The sequence below is a fragment of the Hyla sarda genome, chromosome 1 (assembly GCF_029499605.1).
Source record: "Hyla sarda isolate aHylSar1 chromosome 1, aHylSar1.hap1, whole genome shotgun sequence".
NCBI classification, from domain to species: Eukaryota; Metazoa; Chordata; class Amphibia; order Anura; family Hylidae; genus Hyla; species Hyla sarda.
This window is the reverse complement of record NC_079189.1, coordinates 381448696-381465074: the sequence shown is the minus strand read 5'-3', so window position 1 is coordinate 381465074 and position 16379 is coordinate 381448696. Positions and strand designations below refer to the sequence as shown.

Sequence of the window (16379 nt, the reverse complement as noted above, 5' to 3'; positions counted from 1 at the left end):
ATACAGCACTGCTCTATGCAGCGCTGTATACTATACAGCCGGCAAAGGGTAAGAATTGATGCTGCGCATTACTACTTGTCTCTGTTAAACGCCACATAGTCTCAGCATGCTGTGTTTTTGGGAAATGTCCTTGAGCCTTAAAACTATATTGCAAATGCATTTTTTCCCTGCTTATGTCACTGTGTTCATATAATTTGCTGTTTTGTTCAGCGTGTGTCTGTAAATTTTAGTAAGCTGTAACCAGGGGGGTACTTGGCAGTTCTCCAGGGGGTACTTGAAAAAAAAAAATCTGTAATGGCAGCCACAGCCACTGGTTACTGGTCTGGACCACTTTGAAAGAAATGGTAGGCTGACATCACCGAGGAGCAGAGCAGGAGGACAGCAAAGGTGAAGCGCAGGCACTGGGCTGCTGTGGGCAGTAATTACCATCAGCTTTGTTGCTCCACTACTCCTGCAGACTGGGGACCTACTGCTTTGAGCTATAGCAATAGGTTCCCAGACCAGAGGAGCAGTGGAGCACCAAAGCTGGACAGTATGGCGGCCTAGAACTATATATGGGGGCAGTTTGGGGGCCTACAGCTATATTTGGGGGTACAGAGGGGGCCTAACAACTTTATGGGGATGCAAAGCGGGTACTATTATTGTGTGTGACAATAAACCTGAGGAGTTTGTAAATAAGTGGGTATTCGACTGCAGAAAGAAGCCTAAAATGTATTTTTGGCTGGTTCTGTGGATAAATCTTAATGGCGGTCTAGGCCAGATAGTGAAAAAAAGAAATAAACAACTCAGATTAGAGAAGACGTGACCTGTAAATTGTGGGACTGGGGAGATAGGGAGAGGAACAGGGGCCCTGGTATAGAGGAAAGTAAAGCATATGAATTATACTATAATCATTACAAAATGTCTTTAATATGGGGGTACAGTTTTTGGGAATGAGCTGTCAAGGGGTACTCAGGCAAAAAAGTTTGAGAACCACTGGTTTAGACATTAGAAATAGTAGAGATAATTGGAATAATTGGAATAAAATCCACAAACGCTTTTGCAATGCTGTGTGTACATAACCTTGTCTAAGGCTGATCACGCCGAATTCACCGCTTAACATACTAAGCTGGAGATGTCATACACTTTTTATACTACATCAGATTAAACATAGCTAAAATCTATTTGCTACTACAGATTCATCACTTACCAGAGTATCATCACTCCGAGCTATACTCATGTTGCTCCTTGACAAGAATGATCTTGACAGTCTTTGGCACAGGGATATCAAGCGGACAGATTGCTTGAGAAGAAAATTAAAAGACGACGTGGATTTATTGCATGAGAAATGAAGGGTTCATTGCCAAGTAGTTTTACAAATAGGTGACAGAAAGATATCTAGATAGATAGAGAGAGATATATAATGGATGATACAGACATAAATGAAGAATGACAAAAGATGATAAAGAGATGATGTACATCATATATAGGCCATATGCATATTAAGGCATAAAAATATAGATAAATGTTTGCTACCTGTTTCTTAGGTTTGAAAACTTGTGTAGGAATGAGGGTAAGAATGAAAAAAAAATTCATTGGGAAAAACAAAAATCAACTCTTTATTGAAAGAAACCCCCTTGTTTTGCAGGCTGAACCAGTATGCAGTCTACCAACCCAGTGACATCTATTATCTTATAGGAGTGACTGGCCATATTCTCATGAATATATTCCATCATGAAAAGACACCTTCCAAAGGTGCTACTTTGATTTGCACATGAAACAGGTAAAATACCAGAGAAAATAAAGAAGGAACCATGGCACAATGAAATTATGCACCATAGAGATGAAACACTGCAATGGAATAGAAGGAACATACTTTCCATTTTCTCCGGGCGGCAAACTTCTTGAATTTCTCCATGTTCACAGCGGAAGCTTTTCTGCTCAATGCTTGCTGTGTGTCTTTAGGCTGCAACAAGTTGACAAAGTAAGAACAGCAGGGATTTACACACATGGGGGGTGTAATGCACAGATATAATAAAAGCCTTTACAATACATGTAATCACACGGCAGTGTTTTTTGTAAGTAATAAAAACAGTAAACTGAATAAGATCACTTGGAAAGCTGGAAGAAGACCAGAAATAAAAGATTTATGTTCTTTATTTTGTGTCAGCAATGAGACATCAGGGACAAGAATATAGGCCAGTTATTACCAACGCAATAAGCTGCAAGGTAAGATGGAGTTCAGCTTCTCCCAGGACAGGAGTGAAAAGATCTTTGCCACTTATTACAATTAACTCCATCAATAACGCTGCACCGTATAGTACAAGATGGATTCAGACACTTCCCAGCTCGTGCACTGAATTATATAAGTTCATGTCTTCAGCTTCCTATACTAGCATGTGGGTCTGCAAATTGAATTTTACTCTACTGGGAACTAGTCTTCTTCTAGAAAAATGTTACTTTCGGAATAGCTAACATGTCACCATTTATGATGGACAGCTAACTGTCCATTTGGTAGAATATTATCAAGAAATATTGCCTAGAAAACAGTAGAAACTCCAAGCTCTGAGCATCCTGCCCCTTTGGGCTTTAGTTGGACACATCTCAAATTAATGTTAACAGACCTTAGAGCGTCTATGGAATGCAAAATAGGAATTTTCCAGATAAAGCTTTATAAAACCGCTTTCTTTTCAAAGGTGACTTTTGACCAGGCTGGCGGTGCAACTCTTTTCATGCCTGCCTGTGACACTTTAGGAAAATCCATCACAGTTGTCTGCTCTGTGCAGTCCAGCCCAATGCCAGACAAGCATCTGGGAAATATATCCGGCACCGCCTCTCTCACAATCTGTATTGTGTGTAATACAGTGAGGGATGACACCAGTCTAGGCCAAACAGGCAATAATAAAAGAACCAGTGAACATCTTTTATTTAATCACATAAAAAATGTACTGAGTAGTGAATATAAAAACAATAAGAGCTTAACCAAGCTTCATCAGGGAGTACAAGGACTATTTGATACTGGAAGAAGTAACAGGAGTTACTGCTCTTACCTTAATCCAAGGGTGATGCAAACTATCTTCAATGGTCATTCTCTTCCTTTCATATAAAACAAGAAAATATTAACAAGGTTGATACTCATTAATAATTTTGCTATTACACTGTACACTATATGAAAACGAAATAGTGTTCTTAATATAGCCAAAGCCATCTCCCTTGTAAGCAGTGTTTACAAGCAATGTAACTGGAAGGCAATTTTCCTACCACTTACACTAACACTATGTAAATATGTGGCATGGGGCACCATGTACCACTAAGGCTGAGTTATCGTTATTGTCTTTTCCATTGGCTTGCTCCTTCTTTGGAGCAGAACAATAAAAATAATGGCCCTGGCGGATCCATTGCATGATGGAAACCAAAGGCACCTTACAAATCCCTTTGACTTTAATGGGGTCCAGATTTCTGTAATGGTGTCTGGCATTTTACCAGACAAAGTACCACAGCGGTATGTTTGACAGAACCTATGATTGAGACGCCAACAACATAGTGTGAACAAACTATTATAGCTGGACTGGCTCTGTGTTTGCCACAAAGAAGGCAACTTGGATATGCCATTTTCCATCCCAGGCTGAATCAGTTATTTCTAAAATATGGTGGCTCTGTAAGGCTATGTTCACATCAGCGTTGTTGAGCGCCATTAGGGGGCTCCATTACAACTAGTGATAACGGGGCTGGGACGGAGGTAATGACACTGGAAACCAACGGAACCTAACGGAACCTAACAGGTCCCATGCACTTTGAATGGGGTATGTCAGAGTTGCATTAGATGCCTGATATCTTATGATTTTAGCAGAGAATAACTTGACATACAGGATTTCTTTTTCTCCGCTAAAGTCCCTTAATTTCAACAGAATCTGCAAAACAAGTTTCCTAATGGAGTCTTCATAATGAAGAAGAAAATAACTCACTTTGGATCCTTGACTAGAAGCCGCCGAATAAAATCTTTGGCCAGATCACTTGTGCTGCTGAAGAACTCATCTTCAAATTCATAACTAACAGCAGATATATTGGCCAAAGTCTCTTGTTTGGTCTCACCAAGGAATGGGGAAGCACCACTCAACCTGGATAAACAGAAGGAACAACAGGTAACATTTACAAATGTACGAATTAAACCATTACTATTTGGAAGGTTCCAGGACACAGAATTTGGGGTAAATCAGGTATCGAATTCAGATAAGGAGAGTAAATTATAGAACACAAGATAATTTTATTGAAACTTAGAAAGCTTGGTTAGGCTATGTTTACCTAGAAATATTGCCTAGAAAAGTCTGAGCATCCTGCCAACACAGAAAAAGGTGCAAATCTTTCCATTTTAGTATTTCTCTGTGTCTGTTCCACTCTTGATTTTAGATAAAAATACTGAGTAAAATATTATGTGTGAACATAGCCACATACTATGCACAAATCTGCATTGATTTTATAGCATTCTGCAGTTTCCCAGATCTGGACCATGCCCTACACATTTTTACACTAATTGCAATGCAAAAGGTGAAATCCAAAGCAAAATCTACAGCAGAATCCATGTGTTACATGTGTGTTTTGCTGTAAATGATGGGGCTCTTTCCTCTTCATGTGAACCTGTTAAAAACACACTAAAAACACACTTAAAAGGGAAAAGGAAAAACAAATAAATTTGATACTTACAGAATATATGTTATTACGCCAATACTCCTATAAAAATAAAAAATTTAATTAGAATCAAAGAAACAAACTTAAAGTTCACTTACCACCACTGAAAACTTATCATATTAGTTATTTCATTTGTATAGTGATATTCGCTATTCCATTCTCCTGACTCTCCTGTTTCAGCACTGGCCACAGAGGTGTCCCCTCTCAGCCAGCGATTGGCTGAGCATAAGACGTCTTGTCTCAAAATCAGGAACAAGTGGTGGGACTGAAAGGTGCTGAAATGGGAGCTATGGGGGACTGGGGTAGGCAAGTATCACAATTATTTTTATGTTTACAGTGTTGACCAAATTAATGGAAATGTTATAAAAAACAGTATTTTTATTGCTGTTTTGAATTTTATCTCAAATACTAAATATACTTTGTTTTACAAGAAAGACATGTTCTTATAAAAAGAATTTTAAAAAGAAGTTTTATAAATGATCCTTTGACCAATATCAAGGATATCATTATCAACCAATATTCAGGCATAGAGAGAACACTTTTTTTCAGTGTTCAGTCATAAAGTATTTGTGTGCACAAGTGAAGAGAAGTTCTTCCATCAGTCGCTGCTTGTTTATTATGCCAATAATTACACTATTGGAATTAGGTGTGAACTGTTGCCTGGCTAAAGTAACACTTCAATGTCATGGTCCTCAAGAAAACGTGTCACGTTACGACCCTTGTGGCATGAAAATACTGTAACACCATGAAAGCGTACTAAAATTAAAATGTTGCTAAACTGATGATGTTCATGGATCATAAATTGCTTGTAAGATTGGTGTGTTGGTGATTGGTGTGAAAACTAAATGGTGCCCTTAGTATAGCCAAACCTGTCTCCCTGGTAAGCAGTGTTTACAAGCAATGTTCATTGGAAGGCAATTTTCATACCACTAACACTATGTAAATATGTGGCACATGTACAAATAAGGCTGTGTTTATATCTTCATTGTCTTTTCCATTGGCTTGCTCCTTCATCATCCAATCCCAACACATCTATTTTATAAGCAATTTATAATCCATGAACATTACAGACCTTTAAAAGGGGTACTTCACTGGAAAACATTTTTTTGTGCCAGAACGTTAAACAGATTTGTAAATTACTTCTATTAAAAAAATCTTAATCCTTACAGTACTTATCAGCTGCTATATGCTCCACAGGAAGTTCTTTTCTTTTTGAATTTCCTTTCTGTCTGACCACAGTGCTCTCTGCTGACACCTCTGTCCATCCTGCTCTGGACAGTTCCTGACATGGACATAGGTGTCAGCAGAGAGCACTGTGGTTAGACAGAAAGGAAATTCAAATAGAAAAGGACTTCCTGTGGAGCATATAGCAACTGATAAGTAGTAGAAAGATTAAGATTTTTAAATAGAAGTAATTTACTAATCCGTTTAACTTTCTGGCACCAGTTGATTTAAAAATAAAAAATAAATGTTTTCCAATGGAGTACCCCTTTAAAGAAACAGAAACTGGCTAAACAAATGAGGGGGGAAAAATCATTAAAAAAACTAACAAAAAAAAAAGACTTGACTGGACTAAACAGTATGAAAACTGGCCAACAGAAGACTGGGAATAAGTGACAATGTTGAATTTTGTTAGCATAAGTTATTTTTGGTTAGTAAAAAAACCATTTTAAATAATAAATCTTTACATATTTATGGTTATTCTTGAGGATTATGCTCGATGTTCAGGTTTCAGTGATAAGAGCATCATCCAGTGTTCTGAGCAGCAAGTACAATATGTCAGATGACAGTCTGGAAAACAAATGAGGGAAGACTACATCGTCCAGCGATCGTCCAGCACATTATGGAGGGTAATATGAAGCAGAAGCCGTACAAGTCTGACGTAGAGCAAAACCTAATGCCTCAGCTGTGGAATGGAATTTACAGAGACCGGGGACTTCCATGACAGATCATGGTATTAAAATGTTACCTTGACTAAACAACAGCTCACACATGAATTCAATAGAGACATTAGGGGCAGATCTAAGATCTGAAATGAAAAACATCAGTTTACAAACAAACAACAACCGATGGAAGAACTTACCTAAGCTTGGGCACACAATGACTGTATGTATGAACACTAAAAGTTGTGTGAACTTACAGTAAACTGGCTAGTAATGAACCTCGCAGCTCAGCTTTCCAAGTGCTACGGTTGCCTGGAAAAAGTGGATACAGTCCTAGGAAACCTTATACTGTCATACTGGACTTTTCCAGGCAATCAAAACACTTGGAAAGCTGAACTAATTTATGCAGACTAAAGTAATCAACAGCCAAGCCATGAGGTTCATTACCAGCCAGTTTACTTTAAGTTCACTCAACTCTACTGAACACTGTAAGAAAAACATGTTTTTTTTAAAAATAAAGTTTATTTGGTGCTATTTGATGCATCTTTGTTGACATAGCAGCTCAGCAACAGGTCTGCCAGTATAATACTAGCACTCAAATGGTACCCTCCCAACTTTGGCCGACATCTACTATTCTTCCAGATTACCCCTTTTACATATGGCATAGCTTGGGATATGTTTTCTTTGGGGGGAGAGAAGAATAAAACTCATTTGGCATGATACTTCTTTCCCCTGACACCCCCATGTACATTTTACAGTCAGCAGGTGGCATGTTTGGTCAACCTTCATCTAATTTTAAGGCAGAATTCTGAATGTAGCTCAGGAATGTGCATAGACTTACCACATATCAGACTCCAAACCAAGTGGCTCATAGTTAACAATTTCTGGAGCTGTCAATAGAACAAAGCACATAGTAAGAAAAACGGAGTTAAAAAAATAAAAATGAAAAACTTTGAAGGTTTTTTTCAGGGACTTTAAAATGGTTGGTGTATTCTTACGATAGGACATCGATATCATTTTGACGGGGATCAGACTCCTGGCACCCCCACTAATCGGTTGATAAGGGGCCACAGCTCCTAGAGGACACCACGTCTCCATTATTTACCGGGGTACAGATGTTCATATTTTGTGACTATAGTACAAAGGACATGGCACTTGTCTGATGCCTTTCTTATGAATAGGCTGTCAATATCAAATTCCCAGAGAAATCCTTTTATTTTAACAAAGGAGCAGCAGTTCTAACAAAAAGAATACTTACTTACCAACAAATTCAGGAGTTCCAAATATATTTTTAAATTCATTGCTAATGTCAATTTTGTGAGCTAGGCCAAAATCTATTATCTTAATACGAGGCTTCGGAGAGTTCCTGTCCAGCAACATGATGTTTTCCGGCTAGGTAAAAAACAGCATATTACTAAAGGGTTAAAAAACTGAAAACACCTGTGCTCTGTAATTTTAACAGTGGTTCTTATTTGCAAGTAACTATACATGCTTGTAAATGTTCTGTACCTTGAGATCAAAATGAGCAATCTGCAGGGAGTGAAGGTAGTTGACGCCATTCAAAATCTGTTTGAGAAACTCAGTGGCTTCTTCTTCTGTCAAGGATTCTTTCTCAGCAAGGAAGTCAAACAGCTCTCCACCTGCAACACTAGTTTAGAGAGAGAGAGAGAGTACAATGTATTATTAAAGTAAATAGAAGGCATATCAGACAATGGGTAAAGGGAACCGGTCACAATGAAGAAGTAGTCCAATCTACAGGAGGGAGGGGGGGGGAGAGAGAGAGAGAGAGAGAGAGAGAGTGAGAGAGAGTGAGAGAGAGTGAGAGAGAGTGAGAGTGTGTGAGGGAGAGAGAGAGGGGGAGGGGGAGAGGGGGAGAGAGAGTGAGAGTGGGTGAGGGAGAGAGAGTGAGGGAGAGAGAGAGAGAGAGAGAGAGAGTAAGAGTGTGAGCGAGAGAGTGAGTGAGTGAGTGAGTGGGGAGAGTGAGGGGGGAGAGAGGGGGGAGAGTGAGGGGGGAGAGTGAGGGGGGAGAGTGAGGGGGGAGAGTGAGGGGGGAGAGTGAGAGGGGAGAGTGAGGGGGAGAGTGAGGGGGAGAGTGAGGGGGAGAGTGAGGGGGAGAGTGAGGGGGAGAGTGAGGGGGAGAGTGAGGGGGAGAGAGAGAAAGGGAGAGAGGGAGGGAGGGAGAGAGAGAGAGAGAGAGAGAGAGAGAGAGAGAGGGAGGGGAGAGAGAGAGGGAGGGAGGGGAGAGAGAGAGGGAGGGAGGGGGAGAGAGAGAGAGAGAGAGGGAGGGAGGGAGGGAGGGAGAGAGGGAGGGAGAGAGGGAGGGAGAGAGAGAGAGGGAGGGAGAGAGAGAGAGGGGGAGAGAGTGAAAGAGAGAGTGAGTGAGAGTTTGAGAGAGTGTGATTTACAGCTATCTGTGTATAAATGTGCATATAGAGCGCTGAGAGTTGAATAGCAATATCCACTTAGCCCAGAATGAGTAGCTTTCCATAAAAATGACAAGTTATCTTGAAGCTTTTCCCACCAATATATATATATATATTAATCCACTCAGTTCCTCCTTTTCCATGACATGATGCCTGCAGATTTGGCTCTATTTTTAACATACACGGTATTCCCATCTCAAGAAGTTTTCATCTATTCACAGGGGAGGGAAAAATTACTGATCGATGGGAGTCAATCTTCCAAGACATCTACCCATCATGCAATGGAGGTGAAATGTCCAGAATGAACAGGATGCACTGCATGTGCATAGAGAGCAATCCATAGTTTCTCTTATAGGGCATCTGGACATTGCTGAGTGCTGAGCTTGGAAGCCCCATAGAGAATGCATCACTGGCTGTGCACTCGCGGTGTGCTTCCTTCTCTACATAGACTTCTATGCAGAAACATGTACAGATTTTTCAGCTGGCCAGGGAGCAGAGCAAAATGCTGTCCCCGGCTATTAACTTACGATCACAGTGGGTCTCAGGAGTGAGCCCCGGTGCAATCAACAACTTTTGACATTTCTGATCGACATGTCAGAAGTTGATCCCTTTAGGGTACCTAGACGCACTAAAGAGGTACTTAGAAAGTGAGAAGACAGAAACAGGGAGAGAGCAGATGCAACAGGAGCTGCTGCGGGACCTGCAGGAAACTGGGGGGCAGACATGTGTACCTTTTTTTTTTTTATACATTTTTTTTAATGCAGGAAACCCCTTTTATATAAATGTCAACTTAACCTGCCAGTTGACATGGTAACATAGAATGTGTTGACAGATAAGAACCATTTGGCCCATCAAGTCTGCCCAATTTTCCACCTGATCAGCTGACCATTTAATGTGCACGTTGAGGAAAGAAGATTCAGGCATGTCGGATTTATCATTCAGCCCCGCTGGAGGTAAACTACTACAGAAGGGTCTCACGTTACCTTTTCTATAATTAACAGCTTTAAAAAAACACACGCTTGGTCGAGCAAGTATGTTTATGGGGGAGCCTGCAGGGAAAGCAGTCATGAATATACATCTTTATGGTATATTTTATGTGTGGAAAAATTGGTGGAGAAATTAATTAATCTGAAGGAGACTAACAGGAATCTATGCTCACTCTGCAGAAACAACCCCATTCAGAAACATGGAATTCAATTCCTGAAACCAAACTGCAGGTGAATATACTCTGACATTTTGCTAAAAAGCCACTAAAATCAATAGTATATTCATTCGTCTGGATTTAGTTGGTGTCTTAACTTATGGACCATGACGACATAGGTGCACTTACCCATTACACATATAAAATAGTTCTTTGCTGTCACCAGGTTTACGGTCATATGGCCGGGTTTAAAAGAGGAATCCTAAAAACACTCCAACAGACACACACGGGGACATTATTTTCCTAAAGGGGTGCTCCGGTGGAAAACAAATGTTTTCAAATAAACTGGTGCCAGAATCAGATTTGTAAATGACTTCTAGTAAAAAATCTTAATCCTTCCAGTAATTTTTAGCTGTTGTATACTACACAGGAAGTTGTTCTTTGTAGTTCTTTTCAGTCTGATCACAGTGCTCTCTGCTGACACCTCTGTCCATGTCAGGAACTGTCCAGAGCAGGAGAGATTTGCTATTGGGATTTTCTCTTACTCTGGACAGTTCCTGACAAAAACAGAGGTGTCAGTACTGTTGTAGTATACAACAGCTGATAAGTACTGGAAGGATTAAGATTTTTAAACAGAAGTCATTTACCAATATATATACAACTTTCTGGCACGAGTTAATTTGAAAACATTTGTTTTCCACCAGAGTACCCGTTTAAAACAGCTGTGATACAGAGTAGACAGTACCACAGATTGATAGAAAGATAGAAGTATTTCAAGTGATAATCTGTTTCAGCAGTATTTTTGTCTGATATCTGTTATTGTGGCTCAGACATGTAGGTTATACCTGAAACTGCCTTTCTGGGAAATTACTTTTATAACAGCTAAAAGTTCAGAAAAAATAAACTAAATACACGAATGTCTTTAAAGCGTACCCGTCAGATCAAACAAAAAACATTTTTTTTAAATATATCACTCAGTACCTAATCCTGACCATGTACATATAATTTTTATGTGTCTAGCACCTTTATTTATTTTTTTATTACACTTTTAATTTAGCTCACTAGTCTGAATTCCTCTCAAAGGCAGGGGGCGTGGCCTCACTGTGAAGGTCTCCGCCCCCTCCCTCAGTATGCTGTCTGCTCACATCTCCCCTAGAATTAGCAAAACTACAACTCCCAGCTTGTCCTCACTGACAGTAGTGGGACACAAGCTGACAGTGGGAGGATTTTTCCTCTAGCTGTGATCCCTGCACTCACAACTGTCAATAAAGGAAGTGTGTCCATGACATAGGTGATGATGCTTGGACACAGCAGGACTAGTATGTGTCCAAGCAGGCAGTTTTTTGACTGGCCTTTTCAGCATGAAATACAGAAAATTTTCTAATGAAAGCTATTGCAAAACCTATTGGTTATACATGCTTTACAACATATCAAAAGTTTTTGTATCTGACAGTGCCCATTTAAGCTGCAGGAAACAGCAGATAAAACATCTAGACAATAATGTCAGTGGAAGGCCTGTTGTAACAAGAACTATAAAAAAAAAATAAAAAAAATTATGTTAACCCCTTAAGGACCAAGGACGTACCGGTACGTCCTTGGTCCTGCTCTTCTGATATAACGCGGGGTTACACAGTAACCCCGCGTCATATCATGGCGGGCCCGGCGTCATAGTGAAGCCGGGACCCGCCTCTAATAGCGCGCAGCGCCGATCGCGGCGCCGCGCACTATTAACCCTTTAGCCGCGCGCTCAGAGCTGAGCCGCGCGGCTAAAAGTGAAAGTGAAAGTTCCCGGCTAGCTCAGTCGGGCTGTTCGGGATAGCCGCGGCTAATCGCGGCATCCCGAACAGCTGACAGGACAGCGGGAGGGCCCCTTCCTGCCTCCTCGCTGTCCGATCGCCGAATGACTGCTCAGTGCCTGAGATCCAGGCATGAGCAGTCATGCGGCAGAATCGTTGATCACTGGTTTCTTATGAGAAACCAGTGATCAACATAGAAGATCAGTGTGTGCAGTGTTATAGGTCCCTATGGGACCTATAACACTGCAAAAAAAAGTGAAAAAAAAAAGTGAATAAATATCATTTAACTCCTCCCCTATTAAAAGTTTGAATCACCCCCCTTTTCCAATTAAAAAAAAAACACAGTGTAAATAAAAATAAAAATAAACATATGTGGTATGACCGCGTGCGGAAATGTCCGAATTATAAAAATATATCATTAATTAAACCGCTCGGTCAATGGCGTGCGCGCAAAAAAATTCCAAAGTCCAAAATAGTGCATTTTTGGTCACTTTTTATATCATTTAAAAATGAATAAAATGATCAATAAGTCCTATCAATGCAAAAATGGTACCGTTAAAAACTTCAGATCACGGCGCAAAAAATGATCCCTCATACCGCCCCATAGACAGAAAAATAAAAAGTTATAGGGGTCAGAAGATGACAATTTTAAACGTATTAATTTTCCTGCATGTAGTTATGATTTTTTCCAGAAGTACGACAAAATCAAACCTATATAAGTAGGGTATCATTTTAATCGTATGGACCTACAGAATACATATCAGGTGTCATTTTTACCGAAAAATGTACTACGTAGAAACGGAAGCCCCCAAAAGTTACAAAACAGCGTTTTTTTTTCAATTTTGTTGCACAATGATTTTTTTTCCCGCTTCACCATAGATTTTTGGGCAAAATGACTGACGTCATTACAAAGTAGAATTGGTGGCGCAAAAAATAAGCCATCATATGGATTTTTAGGTGTAAATTTGAAAGAGTTATGATTTTTTAAAGGCAAGGAGCAAAAAACGAAAATGCAAAAACGGAAAAACCTCCGGTCCTTAAGGGGTTAAATGCAAACACACACACATATGATCTTGATCAATGGTGTCCAGGCACAGCAGTTGGGCCCACACAAATCTAAAGTGCAAGTTTCTCCAAAATTGGGGTACAATATTTCCTGATATGAAATGCATAACAAATATGGACAATATTTAACCAAATGTTATGAAAACTAATCCATAAACAGACTCCACAGTGGCGGAATCTTATATGGTTACCCTGGCAAAGAATGTATTTTTTGGGTGTTTGCCAGCACTTTCTGTTCCATTTTAGACACTTCACAGAGACATAACTTGCTACAGACTGATTTTGCTTAGGAAAACTGTCAAACAGGATAAGTGAAGGGCCCTTGAAATAGCAGGCTTCAGTTGGTGCTGTGTTGTCTTGTGGTTGCACAGGAAGCACATTACATCATCCTTTCAGAGACTTAAACACAACAAGTATTGCAAGGTGGGGGGGGGGGGGGGCACTTACAGCTCAAGAATGAGAATGACATCTGCTTTGTTCTCGAACACCTCATGCAGTGTGATCACATTAGGATGTCGGATTTCTTTCAGTATGCTGACCTCCCTTTCTATATCCTCCCGAGTCACCCCGCGGCGGCTTGATTTGGTTCGCCTCTTCTTGATGAATTTTGCAGCATACTGCACACCTGTACTTTTTTCCTGGCATTTCTTTACCACAGCAAACTGCCCACTAAAAGTGAAAAAAACAAAACAAAAACATATCAAAATAAGAGTCAACAGTCACGGAGCAGGTAAGATGCCAGGACAACATCTCACACATACAACTGGACCTAGATATATCAACTGCAACACTGCTATGTGTCAGAGGAAACCGTCCTGCATTCATATTCATATTACAAAACTAAATATCAAAGTTACACAGACTATTTGGAATATGGATATCTATACACACATTTCATCTTCAGAGGTCAGTGCTTAAAGGAGGAGATTTTGCTAGTAGTAAAGTCAATCCCAAAGAAATTGTAAATTGATGCCAAGGTCTCTTGGTAAAAGCTTCAGTCGGTTCATCGAGTGATGCAAGATGAAAATTTATTACAAGGTCACCTTGCTAAGATATGTTTATCCAGGCCATGGTGTACTTCTTTCTGATGGCTGGTTTTACAAGTTTCATCAGAGACAGCCAATGATCCCCCTCCCCACAACTAGAGCTATTGCAGAACACATGCAAATAAAGGGAATCTGTCAGCAGCATCACCCACACTAAACTGTTAATACAGGGTAATAGTGCGGGTGATGCTGAATCTAATGCAGGGTACCTTTCTGAAATCTGTTGCACAGTCCGGGGAGAAATAGCTAAATATGAATAAGCAAATGATGATCTTTGTCCACTTAAGGAGTTCCCAGTCCCTTGGTGCACCATTCTGACCTCCTGGCTGGTCCTTATAATATGGCCCCTTCATAAATATTCATCTTTTGCACTCGATCCATGAGCGCGCTTGCGCCAATACCCCCCCTTGTGCTGAAGAGCACAAGATTAATAGCTATGAAGGGAAACCAAGGGGCTGGGAAGAACCCAAGTGCACACGCACCAAGACAATCATTTATATATTCAGATGTATCTATTTTTCAAAAAGGTAAACTGTATTAGATTCAGCATCACAAGCACATATATTGTATAAACAGGTTAGTACGGGTGATGCTGCTGACAGATTCCTTTCAAAAGGAATCATCCTGCCTGAACCATGAGTTGTCAGGGCGATATCCGGCAGCTTCTCCAATCCCCATCAGCCCTGACTGATAGATCTATTCCTGTTTTGGGACAAGGGATAGCTCTATCAATCAGGTTCGCTGTGGCAGGCAGAATCCTCCAGCAACAGCCCCAATGACTTGACATTCGGCAGCAGGAAAGTTATAACAGGTTTACTTTAAAATGCCAATGTAAAAAAAAAAACTGAAATTTTAAAAAGAGGTACTCCACTGCCCCAGCATTCGGAACATTTTGTTCCGAACGCTGGGTGTGGGCTGCGGGGATAGTGACGTCACAGCCACACCCTTTGTGACAACACCACGCCCCTTGTGGCGTGACGTCACACCCCCTCAATGCAAGCCTAGGGGAGGGGGTGTGGCACATGCCACGCCCCCTCCCATAGACTTGCATTGAGGAGGTGTGGCGTGACGTCAAGAGGGGCTTGGCCGTGCCGTCACGACCCCCACAGCCCACAGCCAGCGTTCGGAACAAAATGTTCTGAACGCTGGCGCAGTGGAGTACCCCTTTAAGCACATCAAATTCAGCTGCCAATAACAACCCTGATTTGTCAAACCCTAAAATTAATCCTAGAGCTCTATGAAAATATGCCATGAAACTGAACAAATGTCCAAAACACCCTACTTTACTATAAATATTTAGTCATGACTAGATCTGACAATTATTACGTCTATGGGCAACGATTTACTGTGTTTAGGAGACATTCCAACAGTACTTCGACAGGTCTTATTCTCTGAGCTTACCTTTACAATAAATATGCCTATCCAATCTTGCATGTTTATAGTGGGAGGCCAACAGGACACATAGCTGTTGACTCTAAAGAGGATGCTAGAAGATTGTTGTAACAACATCAGAAGGTGAGCAGATTCACTATATGTGCCATACTCAGATGTCCTACTATCAGAGTGGAGCTCTGTTTTCTACCATATAGCAAACCAGCTTTTGGTTGGCATATCCTTAGGTATATTTGGATTGTTTTTTGGTATATAATAAAGCTACACATTTTTGGTAAATCAGTGTTTTACGTGGAGAATGTGTTTGTATTAATCTGTTGGTATTCTTTATTGCTCCTAATTTTTGTATAATCTTTGATGGTGTATTTAATTGTTTTTTTTTTTACAATATTTTGTGTCAAAAGGGTAAATATATTCACAAACCAAGGTAAACAAGTACAGAGGAAGTATTAGTACAATGCTGATGAGGTGAACTCAAGAAAAAAAGGGGAGCCACACATTTCAGTTACGAAAAGGAAAGAACAATATCAATACAAATGACATTGAAAAGTAAAAAAAATAAAATAAAAAATTGTAAGTATCTGGTGGAAAATCATCAAAAAAGGTTGTCGTCATAAAGATTGGTGGTACTGCATGTCACGGGCATGAGAAGACGATATTCAAGGTGGCCAAAGTCAGTCCAATAGGAAAAATTGGAAGGCTGTGTGCCAGGAGATAAGGGTGGTTTATGGAAATTAGGAGTGACAGGTGAGATGGGAGACTGTAAAGGAAGTTTAAAATGGCCATAGTAGCATGGAGTTGAGTGATAAAGATGCAGATGATAGTGTTTAGAAGATACTTAAAGGGCCTATTACAGGGCCTATTACACTGGTCAATTTTGGGCCAAACAAGTCAATTATTGCCCAGTTTAATAGACCCAATAAACAAGTGAATACTTGTTTTTCAGCTGATCGCTGGCATTGCGTAGC

At 40.3% G+C, this 16379-nt stretch overlaps 1 protein-coding gene across 1 annotated transcript in view; it reads right to left on the bottom strand.

Annotated features, from left to right (window-relative positions):
- DAPK1 (death associated protein kinase 1) overlaps window positions 1-16379 on the bottom strand; it is a 147138-nt gene that overhangs the window by 47104 nt on the left and 83655 nt on the right. Inside the window, exons 3-11 of the mRNA XM_056524552.1 lie at window positions 13421-13642; window positions 8058-8196; window positions 7811-7940; window positions 7390-7438; window positions 4681-4707; window positions 3945-4097; window positions 3030-3075; window positions 1856-1945; window positions 1190-1282 (exon numbers count right to left, since the gene is read on the bottom strand). Of these exons, the coding sequence (XP_056380527.1) occupies window positions 1190-1282; window positions 1856-1945; window positions 3030-3075; window positions 3945-4097; window positions 4681-4707; window positions 7390-7438; window positions 7811-7940; window positions 8058-8196; window positions 13421-13642 (949 nt within the window). The remainder of the gene's footprint in view (window positions 1-1189; window positions 1283-1855; window positions 1946-3029; window positions 3076-3944; window positions 4098-4680; window positions 4708-7389; window positions 7439-7810; window positions 7941-8057; window positions 8197-13420; window positions 13643-16379) is intronic.